General features: G+C 39.9%; 1 protein-coding gene across 1 annotated transcript; it reads left to right on the top strand.

Annotated features, from left to right (window-relative positions):
- The first annotated feature begins 12,648 nt into the window (after window positions 1–12,648).
- LOC147621480 (SCARECROW-LIKE protein 7-like) lies at window positions 12,649–15,339 on the top strand. The gene has a single exon (XM_086824223.1). The coding sequence runs from the start codon at window positions 13,025–13,027 to the stop codon at window positions 15,131–15,133; it is 2,109 nt and encodes a 702-aa protein (XP_086680349.1). The 5' UTR covers window positions 12,649–13,024; the 3' UTR covers window positions 15,134–15,339.
- The last annotated feature ends 924 nt before the right edge of the window (window positions 15,340–16,263 follow it).

The raw sequence follows: 16,263 nt of genomic DNA, 5'->3' as shown, positions 1-16,263 counted from the left end.
TCAACAATGGATCTCATCCTCGAGAATGAATTATAGGAGCATGCATGGGAAGCCAAGAAGAAAATAGAAGAAAAAGTGAATGATGAGGTCACTCTCAAAGCCCAGGTGAAGAATTGGAGGCACTGATTGAAGAATTCAAAGAACAACAAAAACAAGATGGCAAGACCATCAAGGCTCTGAAGAAGGAAGTGGAGGTAGCTACACCCACAAGAGTGACTAGAGGCAAAAGTGGGAAGATGACCATAAATGTGCTGAACATTGCTTTGATGATAGCTAATGCTGACCTTAAGAAAAGCAGATCAAGTGGAGGCTATGAAGAAAGCCCATGCTAAGGAAATGCAGTCCAAGGAAAAAATGCTTCAAGAATTCCAAAGCTAGGCCAAAAGAGAAAAGAGGGCAAGGGAGGACATGCAACAAAAACTACAAGAAGAAATGGGCCACATGAATCTAGTCCCAGACGGCACAAGCGGGTGTCATGAGGCCTTCCAACTGGGTTGGCATTGCTAGATTCATGAGCCAGTTGGAAGTGCCTAAGGTGGCAAGAAAGGACCAGAGAAGCTCCCATGCACAACAGTGACTGGATAAGGATGAAGCCCCTCCCCCCAGATCCAGGGCCATGGGGGGAAGCAGTGGGCTCTTATGACTCGTGGATCCGGGTGAGGAGACAATAACTCACTCAAAGAACAACACTGCTAGTGCCCCTCACCAACGAAGTCACCTAGCAGACAGAGAAAATGGGGTGCCAAAGTCAGGATCCTCAGGCATACCACCCTATGGGTGGAAATGCAGTCGAGGCGGAAGAAGAGGGCCGAGAGAGCTAGAACAAACCATCTTTGAAGACGATGCCATTAATCTAGAATGGACAGAGCCCCGCTCCTTTTCGGTAGCCAGCATGGCCATAGATACAATGAAAAGGGCTAAGGCAAAGTAGCCAAAGGTGCGTCCCATAGACATGCAATTCAGAAGGGTGGATGAACGGACACGGTTGGGCGCACGGGTGAGTAGCAAGAAAAGGGCATATGAGCCGAGGTATGCCCAAGACCGCCCAATCAAGTTTGTATTAGGGGGCATCGTCTGGAGGACTACAGGATCAGGAGTCAACAAAGGCAGTCTGGATGAAAAAAAACAACAATTGTGGGCTTCGCTCTGGCGCAACGTCCACTATGATCGCTAGGTGTTGGCGGCCAACCAGCCCTTTTGGCCGTCGCGCCCAGACTATCCCGTTGTGTAACAAAATATTATGGTTGGAGCCTTCTTACTTTGTAACAGTTTCTTGGAAACAGGTAGTACCGGATGGATGTAAGTAGCAAATGGGGGATTATTTGGATATGTGTGGATTAGAGGATAAGGAACTGAGGACATAGTTGAGTACATAGTTGATGAGCTGAGCTTTTGCCAATGTATTGCATTGTATTTTTCAAGCTAGTTCTGAAGAGAATGTTACAAGGGTTGGTCTCTAACTTGTCTCTATTCTGTTGTGCATAGTTCTATCTATTCTACATCCATTCCATGTCAAATGCATTCCTATCTCGACGTGAACTCCTGTCCGAAATCGTAAAATGGGCCTAGGAACTAACCTGCATCACGAAGATTAACTCCCCTAGATTAGGTAGATGGGCAGCTCAACGTACCGACATTGGCATATCGCATTGGGCACAATTGTGATAGTCATCGCTCAAGCTATCTCATTGCTCTTCAATCTCATCAAGAAAGAAGCACAAACCGCCACGGAGCTAAGAGAAATCGCATTTTTAGAAGGCGTCATTTTTCTGAGCTGATTTTGATATTTCTACTAGGTGGTCTGAAACCACGTTAGTGTTGAGTCTTGGCCAGACACGAACAATACCATCTTTGTCCATATCTTTGTCCATGATGTGACCAAGGTACTCTACTTCACTTGCCTGAATGTACACTTTCTCTCCTTGGCATACAATTGGTTGGCTCTTAAGGTAGAAAAATAATGCATTCATGAACCAAGTGCTCCTCTTCACATTTGCTATACACCAATATATCATCAAAGAAGACCAAAACAAACTTGAAGAGGAAAGGTTGAAGCACCAAGGCTTGAAAAGTGACAGATGCATTGCATAAAAACTCGAATGAATAACCATAAAGTGATAGAGACCCTCTCGGTACTAAATGCCATTTTATACTCATCACCGCTCTTCATCCTTATTTGGTGATAACTGGACCTCAAGTCAATCTTAGTTAAGAATCTTGCCCCTTTCAACTCATCCACGAGATCGTTTATCCTTTTTGGGATTGGATAACGATTCTTGATAGAGATCTTATACAAGTCTCTATAATTAATGCACATTCGAAAGGTACCACCTTCTTCTTCACCAAAAGAACAAGAGATTGACTTGGCTCCACAACCAACCCATGTCCATTAATTCTTGGACTTATTTTTCCACGTCGTCTTTCTCCACCTTTGACAATCTATATGGAGGCTTGTTGAGACAAGCCTAGCATTAGGCTCCAGCTCTAGCCCATGATTAATATCACCTTTAGATAGAAAAAACTTGGGCATTTGAAATACATCCTCGTATTCCTTCACCAATTTATCCACCCCTTCATGTGTAACTTTGGTCTCTTCCACATTGCTGTCGCCCTTGCAAAGTTGTAATACATAGACATGCCCCATTTTCTTAAGTTCTCTCTTGAGTTGAGTGCCATTTTATCAAGCTCAATTTTGACATATGGTTTCCTTGAAATGTTACCATGTATAAAATCCATATAACCTTGTTGAAAATTCATGGTAATAGCACCAACTATGGGCTTTGCTCGCGCAGCGTCCACTATGATCGCTAGAGGTGTTGGCGGCCAACCACCCCTTTTGGCCGTCGCCCAGAATATCCCATTGTGTAACAAAATATTATGGTTGAAGCCTTCTTGCTTTGTAATAGTTTCTTGGGAATGGGTAGTACCCGGATGGATGTAAGCTGCAAAGGGGGGATTAGAGGATATGTGTGGATTAGAGGATAAGGAACTGAGGAGATAGTTGAGTACATAGTTGATGAGCTGAGCTTTTGCCAATGTATTCCATTGTATTTTTCAAGTTAGTTCTTAAGAATGTTATAGGGGTTGGTCTCTAACTTGTCTCTATTCTGGTTTGCATAGTTCTATCTATTCTACATCCATTCCATGTGAAGGGCATTCCTATCTCGACGTGAACTCCTGTCTAGAATCATAAAAACAGGCCTAGGAACTAACTTGCATGCAGTCACGATTAACTTCCCTAGATTAGGTAGACGGGTAGCTCAATGTGCTGACGTTGGCATATCGCATTGGGCACAATTATGATAGTCATCGCTCGTCAATAGGTGGTCTGAAACCACGTTAGTGTCGAGTCTTGACCAGACACAAACAATACCATCTTTGTCCATGATGTGACCAAGGTACTCTACTTCACTTGCCTGAATGTACACTTTCTCTCCTTGGCATACAATTGGTTGGCTCTCAATGTAGAAAAATAATGCATACATGAACCAAGTGCTCCTCTTCACATTTACTATACACCAATATATCATCAAAGAAGACCAAAACAAACTTGAAGAGGAAAGGTTGAAGCACCAAGGCTTGAAAAGTGACAGATGCATTGCATAAAAACTCGAATGAATAACCATAAAGTGATAGAGACCCTCTCGGTACTAAATGCCATTTTATACTCATCACCGCTCTTCATCCTTATTTGGTGATAACTGGACCTCAAGTCAATCTTAGTTAAGAATCTTGCCCCTTTCAACTCATCCACGAGATCGTTTATCCTTTTTGGGATTGGATAACGATTCTTGATAGAGATCTTATACAAGTCTCTATAATTAATGCACATTCGAAAGGTACCACCTTCTTCTTCACCAAAAGAACAAGAGATTGACTTGGCTCCACAACCAACCCATGTCCATTAATTCTTGGACTTATTTTTCCACGTCGTCTTTCTCCACCTTTGACAATCTATATGGAGGCTTGTTGAGACAAGCCTAGCATTAGGCTCCAGCTCTAGCCCATGATTAATATCACCTTTAGATAGAAAAAACTTGGGCATTTGAAATACATCCTCGTATTCCTTCACCAATTTATCCACCCCTTCATGTGTGACTTTGGTCTCTTCCACATTGTTGTCGCCCTTGCAAAGTTGTAATACATAGACATGCCCCATTTTCTTAAGTTCTCTCTTGAGTTGAGTGCCATTTTATCAAGCTCAATTTTGACACATGGTTTTCTTAAAATGTTACCACCTCGTTACCATGTATAAAATCCATATAACCTTATTGAAAATTCATGGTAATAGCATCGAGTATAGAGAGCCAATCACACCCCAAAATGATGTCAATAGGGCCCATGTCAAGTACTAGTAAATCAACTTTGCATGTGTACTCTTGTGAGAGCTCCAAGTCCACATTGCAAACACACCATTATGTAATCTGTTCTAGCCCCATGTTCCACTTGAACCTCATGTAAATTTTCCAAAGAAGTGGGCTGTAATTTGAGACTACACAAGATTTCCTATTAACAAAACTATGTGTACTCCCACTATCAACCAATGCATGAGCCACTTTTCCATTGATGAATGTCTTAAGTCTCAAGATATGTCATCCATCAATACGAATTATGAGATAAGGTACATAAAGTGGTCTCTATGCATGGATCATCCCAAGTACACATAGGTGTGGGTAAACCACCATTGTTCTAAACACATAGCTAAACAAGGCACCACCAGGATCAAGAGGAAACTCCTCATTTGTGGTCTCTATGCATGGATCATCATCCCAACAAGTACACATAGGTGTGGGTAAACCACCATTGTTCTAATCACGTAGCTAAACAAGGCACCACCAGGATCAAGAGGAAACTCCTCATTTGACTCATGATCATGATCATCTTCCACAAATTCTTAGCAATCATCAAAGAGCTCTTTTTCCTCTTCAATGTCCTCCTCAATGACTTCAAAAAGCACCATATGAAGAGTTACATTCCATGCTTGTTGGCACAATCTTTGTGCCCTTTTTCACCACACTTATAGCATAGTCCTTTGTTCCTCAACTCATTAATGCAGCCCTCTTTAATAAATTTTCTCTTCTTAGCACCATTGGGAGGATTTCCATCACCACTATAAGACTTAATGAGAAGCACTACCGAATCTAAAATTTGACTTCCCAACTTGAGTTGAAATCCGAGGAAAAGGTAGGGAACAATTCTTCACTAATCCTCCATGTATCCGCTTTCACAAGGCACTCACGGATACACAGATTCATTAAAATACCTCTCTTTGCCTCTCATCCGATATGCCAAGGGTACTCCACTCAACAAGATAGACTCTAAGACTTGAAATTACAAGAATAGCTTGCTAGAGAGAGGAGGGGTAATCACTTACAAGTCTTTTTACATGAACTTATGCTTACAAATCAATATGACATTTATTTTCACCACTTTCTCAAATAGGTTGAACCATAAGCATATGGCATGTTTCTACTTTGAAAGCCTCTCACCATGGGCTCTAATGATCAATAAGAAACAATCTCATATGCATTTCCAATGCAAGCACTTCAAAGCATGAAATCACTAATGATCATCAACACTTCAAAAGCCTTCAAGAGAGCATATGCCTCTTACCGGGGTTGTTGGGAATAAAATTACATTCAAGGTGACTTCATCGTTAATCATTCCATGGATTTCTCTCTCTTATAGTTGGTTATACCTACTGGTAGTTTGCCAATTTGATGGATAAAAAGTTTATAGCTCCATTTTCATTGTTTCATGCTATACAAATCAATGATCTATAGCATTTACACTAGCCCGAGCACAAACATGATGCACTCAGCCACATTGACTATAGACCTAGGAGGTCCATGTGGCGGACACACTTAGCCATAGAGAAACTCCAGAACTGGCATTAGAACTGCTAGGTCTTCTCCAGTTTGGAAGTTCATCACATAGTCAAAGGAAGATTAACACCAAGAAAAAAATATACCATTATCTCTTATTTGTTGTTGCCACATTTGTAAGCTCTAAGAAAGATCAACACCAAGAAAAAAAATATACCATTACCTACTATTTGTAGCCTTTGTAATCTCTAAGAAAGATTAACACCAAGAAATAGCGATTCAAGTATCAAAGGTTATTAAGGACTTTTGACTAGAACATATACATCCTCCAAGCTAAAGCATCCAAGAAAATGTGTATGAAAGATTAGGGTTTATAGATTTTAGTGCAAGAAATAAAGTTCTCCTACAAGAAAACTCACAAGAAATGGATTAAAACAAATACCACTCAAAAGGAAGGGGAATGGAAGAGGGAGAATATAGGCTGCACACTCACTAGTTGGAGTACACACATCATGAGGGAGAAGGTCACCAATTGAAGTTTACTTAAGTAAGATAAATGATTAGTCTCTGATTAGTAAACTTTATTAATCATAAATGGGTAATTACAAACAAGCCCATAATTGACATATATTGTTGGCCTTGTTCACACTCACTTATGCCTTGGCCTCCACACTTGCCCATACCTAGGCCCCCTTGTTGGCCTATTAACCTTCTTATTTTTGCCAATATGGCCTACCACGTATTTGAACCCACTTCATTACATTAATGGAGCTCAATGCTCATGTTTTTAGAGTGGATGAGAGTGGATTCCACTCTTAATCACAATTCCTTAGCTCAAATAATGAAATCTAAGCCTCTTGTGCTCCAATTTCATGTAAATTACTAATGAGCTAGGATTTTGTCATTCTAATAGATGAAAATAGAATGCCCTAATATTAGTAAACTTCAAATCAAAGTCAAACACAATAAATAAGCACATCTAATGGCTCTAAAATTGCATGTTTTTTGGAGTGTGTTATCCTAATCAACACCATGAAGTATTAGGTAATTCCAATAGCTTGGAATAGACGAACTAAACATGCTAGTAGTGCTAGAGAAGCTAAGTTCTAGGATAGTCCCTGACGACAACGGTACCAAATACATTCAAGTCGAGATTACATTAGCCTTGCCGAAGCATGTGTTGTTGGGTCTTGTCTTAGAGACACCAATTGCAATTTTCCTATGTGCTAGCTTTTCTGCCCCATCGTCGTGTCCTCACTCTGTTGTCATGCCGCCAAGTGTAATTTTCCTTAGAGCTGCCAAGTGCAATTTTTGTATGTGGGTGTGCTAGCTCTCGCCCACCATCACGTCCTCACTTTGTTGTCACACCAATATTCTTCTTTTCCAAGGGGATGATGGTAGAGCTATCAATGCCTAGATGGGGGCAAAAAGAGATGATTCTTCATGATGGTTCCCTCTGACAAAAGACAAGGAAAGAAGAAGCTAATGGAAGAGGGAAACTATAAGCAAACCTATTCAAGCAAGCATCCATCGAGCATGCATGAATCTAATAGAATACAAGCAACAAGTAGAAGAGTTCACAAGCAAACTATTGCTAGGGAATGATTGTATCTTGCTTATTATAAAAAATGACTTATATAAGAATGACTAGTTTTCACACTTGGTCGGCCAAACTTAAAATGGAATTATTAAACATCATGCAATTACAGATCTTAGGGCACCATATTAACCTGATGCTTTAAACATGTTATGACACCTTCAATGTGATCAATATTCACACTACTTGTAATTTGGTTAAATAATAGGTGGTACTATAATACTCTTTTCCTTGTATTGAAATAACTACTCCATAAGTTATGCCATTAAATGAAAGATAACACATAGAAATGCAAAAGAAATAAAAGTAGCTTTAAATTAACACTATTCTTGAGCCAAAAAATAAATGAAGATGTAAATAAACTCCAATTTATTTTTATTTTTTTTGCATGAGTATTCTTAGAAAGCATACATCTATATACTGTAAAACTTATGAAAAAAAATATAAACACCTAGCACGTTTATGATTTTTAAAGATACAAAAAGAACATAAAAATATTATAATAGCCTTATTTTTTAGGAGACATAAATGAGGCAACATGCTAAAAAAACCATTGTTTAAAATTAAGGTATTTTCAAAGTTTTATTTTTTCCAAAGTGCCTAAAAGATAACCATGGAAAAGTATGTTTTGTTAGCTTTTTTGTTAGATTAAACTATTTTTTAAATAATATCTTGTGTTGAGAGTAATTTTCAAGAGGATTTTTAAAAAATCTTTATAGTTTAAGAGAAATTAATTTCATACAAAAGTCTCTAAAAGCCACAAAAGTGGTTTTTTTCTACAAGACTTGTGTTAAGAGGTCATGTCATTTGCAAGATTTTTGTTAAAGAGTATAGCATTGTTTATTATAATGTGACAACTTCTATATTGCACATTTTAAGCTCATTAACCAATGAATAAGGGCCTCTGAAGGTATCAAAATCTTGTAATATAGGGGTCAATTTATTTGAAAACTAAATGTCATCTTTTCATATAAAGAATAGATCTAACATGAGAATCTACAATAAGAATAGTCCTAATAGAAAATCAATGAAAGGTGGTAAAAATCTTATGTTATCCATACTTTAAATTCTCTTTTCTCAAAAAAGAGAAATTACGAGGGTACTATAATCAAGAGAGAAAAAGTTTTGGAGGTACTAATCAAGAGAGAAAAAAGTAATCTTTAAGAAATATTAGACTACATTAATGCACACTACATGTGAACAAAACTAGGAATGTGGAAATTCCTGCAAACAAGCCCCAAGAATACTCAATTATACTCATGTCTGAATGACTAATTCACACCCAAGCGTGTGAATAACCCCAACCTAAATAGGCAAAAAGGTAGATGGGTAGTGTAAATGCACAAGGTCCAGGTTTCAATTGTGAATTGGAAAAAAGTGCGGAGAGGTTTCAGATAGAGAGGGTTAGGGTGGACAAGATGTGTGAAAGATTAAAAAAGGAACCCCTAGGATTTCCAAAAGTTATCAAAAAAATGAAACCCTTCTCTCTTTTTCTCTCACACTAGCAGCCTTCCTTGTTTTTGTGCAGGCTATCCCCACTTAACCAACCTCTCTCAAGTGAACTATGCCCTCAAACACATATCCTCTCTCTCTCTCTCTCTCTCTCTCTCTCTCTCTCTCTCTCTCTCACCACCCAATGTCCAATTTTAAAGACATCAAGAGAAGTTTGAGGATTTTTAAGATTAACACATTGGTGTAGGATATTTGTCAATGATTCTGCCAAAGTTACTGTCCCGCTCACAAGAATATTCACTCAAGAAGGATCTGCGTTTCAACTGGACCCATGATTTGTACAGTAGCTTTGAGAAGCTAACACCGCTGTATTGCTAACCTTTCTTGTTTTAAGGCTGCCTGATTTTTTGAAACCTTTTGGGATATTAGTTAACAAAATGGTGAAGCCATTGGTGGATTTTTAATCCAAGAAAGCCACCCCATGGCTTATGAATCCAAGAAGCTCTGACCACACAAAAAAATTATCCCATCCTACACATGATTAGATGAAGCTTTAAATAAAATTAAATTAAATGGAGCTTCGAAATTATAAAGTTCCATCATAATCAGAATTTCAATAAAGGGAATAAAGTAAGAACTACTATAAAAAATAGTAAAAATATAGTTTTTCCTAGTTTCATTTATTTAAAAAAATATTACATGTATAGTGCATCTTAAAATGTGAGCATGATTAAATTGTGAAGCACGTACTTACATGTAAAACATGTCATACAAAATTATTTCAAAGTAATACTTCCCTAAATATATCATACAGTATGAATGCATTGGATATCACATAAACTAGCTAAGCATGCTTGTTAAATTAGATTCCTAACATTCTCACAAATCATTCTATAGTCTAGCTTTGAATGCGAGATGCTCATAAAGAAACAAAATCATCATACAACCCATATCACTCACTTCAAAATAGTGATCATCATTGCAAGTAACAAGATTGTACACTTTTCTTTGAAGAATAAAATATCCAAAGACTTTCATCCTTTTCCTACTATGATGAATGAAAAGATACAAGACAGTGAATCCTATCATATAGCAAATGACATTAACACAAGTACAATGGTCCACTTGCCATAAATACATAGATTTTATATTGTTTTGCAAATGCTATTAGGCTTTTACTTTATTAAATGCAATACTTTGCATTTTCTTTAGGTTACTATACTACATAGATTGACATTTTTGAAAAGTAATGAAGAAATATCACAAGCCCATAACTATACACCTTCATCTCCTTGAAAATAAATATTATATATGTTTTATGCAAGTTGTAATCACAATCAAAATGATAACTCGTAGCAAAAAAGGGATGATTAAGCATTGAATTTATGCATTTTCATACTTATCCATATTTAGTCATAACTTTTTTGATGAAATAACTTGTGCAACAATATACAAGCACTTATGATCGTTTTTCTGATAGCATTCTATTATATTGCATGCATGCATGCAATATTAACCATGTCAACACCTCATTCATTTTCTTTAGGAAAGAGATATTAGGTGATAGTTGAAAAGTGCTATGGATGGAATTAAATGCCAGGAACAGTACTTGAGATTCATTTTATGTGATGGCATGTGCTCAATTATTCAACCTTTCATTATCGAGATGGGCAGTGATCATTTAAAATTTTGTTTTAAAAATTGACCTAAACAAAAAGAAGCATTTTAAAAATTGACCTAACAAAAGAGGTGTTTTAAGCAATGGAGATAAAGAAATTGTGATGGAGCTAAAGAAAGACATGAAAGGGACATATCATGACATCCTCATAAAAAATGGTCAAGTAAGCATTCAACATTGCATTGAAAACAAGGGAGAAGAGGAAAAGTAGTGTGATACATATGTGCCATTGAAACTTGAGATAGAGACTTCCTCATCAAGTGGGACCTTCATAGAAAGCATTGCTTCAAGAGGGAGAGGTTTCTAGCATGACTTAGAGAAGACTCTTTAAGTAGGACATTATGTGGACATGTAACCAATCAAGGAATAAAGGGTGACTATCACAATTACCAATCTCACAACCTTACAATGCATATAATGTCTCAACATATTGTTATGCTCACACTTAAGCTTATAATGCATATAATGTTTGAACATAGTGTTATGCTCACACTCATGCTTGATTTTTGACTAGCACACTTGCCTTTCAAAATTGACAGGTTCGGTGAAATATAGCAAGTTTTTTTTTTGTACACTTGAAAATTTTGCAAGTATATTGCAGCCAAAATGCTAAAAAGCAGGCATGACACCCATCTCAAAAACCAAAAATGCTCACACTCGCTCTTGAAAAATGAGTGTTCTTAGCTCTTTGCACTCTTGTTTATATTGGCCAAGTCATTGTTTTTCTTCCCATAAGTGCTTTCAAATATAAGAGAGCACTTTCACACATTATTTGAGAGCTTGCGCCTTTATATGATGCTAAGCAAGGTAACCAATCAAATTAAAAGATGACTGACAACAACAACAACAACAACAACAACAACGATGAAAATTTAATATAGATTTATGGTGTCTATGCTAAGAAATGAATCCCAAAGTGAGGCTTATAAAAATCAAGAAAGACCTTAGCCTGAGAAAAGGAAATTGATGGAATAAAGCTAAGAACTTTGGCTTGAATGTGAACGCAATAATGCTTATCTTTACATAGTGGGGCCTTGGTGGAAAGCATCGCCTTTGCCTTTGAGTAATACATGTAAGGGAATGATGTAGGTGTAAAAGGGACTCCATCAAGGTGGGTTTCTTACAGGACTGAAAAGCAAGGAATGCATAGGTTCATATGGTAAGGTAGATACTATGCAAAAACCACGTTTAATTCCAATATGAAATGTGTAAGGCGATATTCCTCGATGTGGCTTTTAACACCATTTCCCAAGCGCATGTGTAGCGTTGAAAAACAATGACAAGGACAAAAGGAGCCGATAAAAAACAAAGAAAAAAAAGCTTTATAACGGGAAGAAAAGTGGAGCTGCTCCCGCCGTCCGATCGAGCTGACATCTACGGTTACCTCGTAGCGTGTTAAAACCGTTGGATAGACGGGAGATCGAAGGGCCTCGGGGCGTGGCTGTTGGCCTAGGTGGCATTTATCCTACGTGGCCGATTATAATAATGCACCCTAAAAGTGCGGGCGCGACCCAATACGTACTGTTGATATGAAAAAGAAAAAATGATATATGTAGTCATCACAGAGTGGGCCCGGACGCTTCACGTGGGACAAACAGTTATGTGGGCCAGCGGTGCAAGGGGCACGCTATTGTTGCATGACACGTGCACCCCACGAAGGGAGGTGGGCTTTTTGCATAAAAAGGGTAGTCAGATGACCTGGCAAGACCATTTAAAATATAATTAACGTTTTGGCGATGCACGCATTTTTTGCATAGCCAATTTTGACTCGGGCAATCGCCCGTTTGGCTTTATTCCAATTTTTGTGAAATTATTAAGCGTAACGCCTAAAGGTTAGGCTGTACCTGTAAATAATACCGAGTTTAAAATATTAAAGTAAGTTGAGACTTTTTAAAATATAGTAAAGCTAGTTGGGTCCACTCGAAAAGAAATTAAAGTTGCAAAATCTTTTTCCTGTGGCAGGGGGGGTACAACTGGGCCGTCACTCTTTTGGGCGGGCGGCCCTACCAAAGGTGGAGACACTCTTTCTTTTAAAAATAGTTTTTTTTTAATGTGTGTTGTTTTGCGACTTTGCTAGCTCCAAAAACTGAGTATATCAACACACGTTTGCGTTCTAGGTTTCTCTTCTCTGTGTCAGTTGCCGTTGAAGTCTCCACAAGAGCTCAGCACACACCCTACTCCCGATCATCAGCATCCTCCCTCCCATCTTCTGATACCTCGATACCCTTTGTTCATACCCCCTCTTCAGCTATGTTCTCATTGAGCTGAATGGCTCCCGTATTTATGTATTTTTCTCCAAACAGAGGGGAAAATGCTTAGTATTTAGCTGCTTGCCTTCCCTCCAAGCTATTACCTTTGTGAAGGTTCCAATCAATAGCATAGCCCGTTTCTGTATTCTTAAGTTTTCTGGGCTTTCTTGCTTACTTAGGCAGGAGGGGGGAGAGAGAGAGGGCACAGACAAAAGCATAAACCATGCCACCTATTTGTGCAGACAATAACAACCTTCTGGCTTGCCATATTCCCATGGCTTCATCAGCTCGGTCAGAAGCCTCTCTTGTAGCCATGCTTATGCAACAGCAACAGCATAGGCAATTCCAACATGCTAACAACCATCATCCTTATCATCCACAACAACAACAATATCAACAACACCATCAACAACAGCCATATCAGCAGCCAGGTGGTCCTACGGATCATTGGGCAACCTCATGGCAAGCTAAAACAGAAGAGTTTGCCAACAGTTTCTACTCAGATGCTATGTGTGAGTCAATCCCTTTTGCACAGCCTTCTCTTATGGACCTCTCTGCTTCTGCACTTTTGATGCCCCCTCTGGATTCTCATATCCAAGATAGTGAGTTTCTGATGAGGGAATACTTCATGGCAAAGCCCAATGAAGCATTAGACACGCAAACGCCAGAGTTAAGCCAAACCCTAACCAGCGTAGATGAAGTAGGGGAGCTTGTGCAGGAGCTTTTACCAACTACAACCACAGGGCAGCCCAATTGCTTTGGATTTTCTGACATGGCAGCTGAATGGATGGATTGCCTGATTTATGATGCTGATGAAGCCATGGCTAATTCTTGCTTTGAAACAAACCCTTGTGAGTCAACACAGAGTTCTGAGCCAGCGGGCGCTTCAAGCGGCTACCCATGCACGCCATTGGAGGAGGCACTTCCAGATGGGTTCACGGTATTGGAGGAAGCCAAGCGGTGTATGCAGACGTGTTCGCCGACGTGGACACAAGAGACAGGCAATGAGGGGCTGAGCTGTTCGTCGCATGATGTGATGAACATGTCCGTGAAGAGGGAAAGGGTGCTGCAGGAGGTGCCGTTTGGAGGTGGGGGAGGGTTCCATGGAGTGAAGAGAGAAGCGGGCAAAGCGACGTCTTCGACGAGCCTGGGGGAGATGGGGGGGCACCAGCATCAGGTTCCTGCTCATGGGGTGCAGCTGATGCAGTTGCTGCTGGAGTGTGCGAAGGCAGTGGATAACGATCATGCAAAAGCCAGAATTGTTCTACCCAAATTGCAAGCGCAGTCCACAAGGTATGGCGACCCCATTCAGAGATTAGCAGCTTATTTCACAGAAGCTCTCTCCAAGAGGTTGGCGCGTGCTCAGGGTATACGTGCTGAGCCCAGCTACCTCCCCGGAGAGTGCTCGCCACAGGACCTCACGCTCGCCTACAAGGCCATAAATGACGCGTGCCCCTACTTCACCTTCGCCCAGCTCACCGCCAACCAGGCTATCTTAGAGGCCATCGACGGGGCGGCCAGAGTGCACATAGTGGATTTCGGTATCTCTCAAGGTGTCCAGTGGGCGGCCATGCTGCAGGCCATCGCCGCTCGTGAGGGCCAAAAGTTCCCCGACAGAATCAGAATCACGGGTGTGGCTTCGCCGGAGCTCGGGGAGAAGCGAGCCGAGTCTCTCGCCGCCACCGGGCGGCGCTTGGCTGATTTCGCTCAGGATCTCAAACTCAATGTGGAGTTCCGGCCGGCTGCGGTGGCACTGGACGACGACACGTTGGCAGCAGAAATGTTGGGTGTAGAAGACGGCGAGGTGGTGGTTGTAAACTTCATGCTAGAGCTTTGCAATCTACTGGATGGGGCAGGAAACGTAGCCATCTCACGTACCCTCCGCGTGGCTGCTCAGCTCTCCCCCAAAGTCGTCACAGTGGCAGAAATGGACGCCCACCTCAACAACGGCCCTTTCCAAAAACGCTTCGTCAGCGCACTGCACTTCTTCTCTGCCATGTTCGACTCTTTAGAGGCTGGAATGGGCCGCGACTCCCCCCACCGCGTCCGCATGGAACGCTGGTTGCTGGGCGAGCGCATTCATAGCATGGTGGGCGGGCGGGACGACGGGCCGCGGCGCCGCCTACAGGCCCACTGTGAGTGGCGCGCCGCCCTGGAAGCGGCCCATTTTCGCCCCTGCCCACTTAGCCATTACGCTATCAGCCAAGCGCGCATCCTGCTATGGCGCTTCTGCGAGAGCTTCACTCTCAACGAACAGCAAGGATCTCTCTCTCTTGGGTGGCAAAACAAGCCCCTCCTCACAGTCTCCGCCTGGACCATAGGTCTATTATGATAATAATTATTATTTTCATTTCATGTAACAATACAAATTCCCCCTCAATTCTTTTGCTCGACTACATGGGGACCATACCTTCCATTTCAACACAATGTCGTCTTGATTTCTTTCGTTAATCATGTAAAGCTACTCCATTGTAAATACCATTTTTTTTCTTTTCTAGATGGTGAGTTTTTTTTTAACGTAGTATTTTTTTTAGCTGAGCAACACTTGTGTTTAATAAACTCACATCACACATGTTTAATAAACTCACAGCACACAGAGTCAGCCCTTCATATGTCCTTCCCACATTAATCAATGTGGAAGCGTACCTCTTAGGAGTCTTCAAATTACACTTTTAAAGTGTGTAATTGATTATCTACCACCATAGCTATCCCATAAGTATTTGAAAGATTTTTATATGGTTTTAAATGACATTTCTTTTCAATGTTTCTTATTTTGTACTTAGAACATTGATTTAGAGAGAGCGATGAAAGTTGTGAACCTTTGTAAGGTTTCACTTTGAATTTGTTGTCCGAGATATGTAAAATTGCTTGATAGTAGACCTTGATGTGGTGGTTTATACAACTAGTCCAACTTCATTAGCCATCAAAAACATTATGCTAGTTGAGTACATCTCATGTGACATGTCAGTCTTCTTTTGTATGGGAGGATGGTGGTGAGATCTAATATGTGATCTACTTAATAGAGACTGGTCTGAGTAGAAGTGATGTGTTAGTAGTTTAAAAGGACTTGTTGTAAATGGTAGTTATTGACATGTTAATATATATATATATATATATATATATATATATAATTATTGTTTCCAAAAATAATATTATGCTAGTTGAGTACACCAAACGTGACATGTCATTGTGAAAGCCCCACAAAGAGGACATGTATATTAGGAGAAGCAATTTTAAATGAACAAGACAAGGTCTTGCCATGGAGAAACTTCAAACACATAAATACACAACAAAATACAAAGAAAATAAAAAGCAACAGACTTTTCACACTCATTGAAACCTCAAAAGTAACTCGAATTCAAATTGCAATATCTAAAATCTAAAGAGATTTATTTATATTCCAAGTTTGTAAAGTCCTTTAAATTTTGACAACTGGTCAAATTAAGAGCTTATCTTAGCCTA

The sequence above is a fragment of the Cibotium barometz genome, chromosome 30 (assembly GCF_041138505.1).
Source record: "Cibotium barometz isolate CiBa-2024 chromosome 30, ASM4113850v1, whole genome shotgun sequence".
NCBI lineage: Eukaryota > Viridiplantae > Streptophyta > Polypodiopsida > Cyatheales > Cibotiaceae > Cibotium > Cibotium barometz.
Note: the sequence above shows the minus strand (reverse complement) of the source record. Positions and strands in the feature narration are given on the sequence as shown.

Coding starts and splice junctions, on each gene's coding strand:
- LOC147621480 (XM_086824223.1), top strand. CDS start 13,025: ATGCCACCTATTTGTGCAGACAATAACAACCTTCTGGCTTGCCATATT.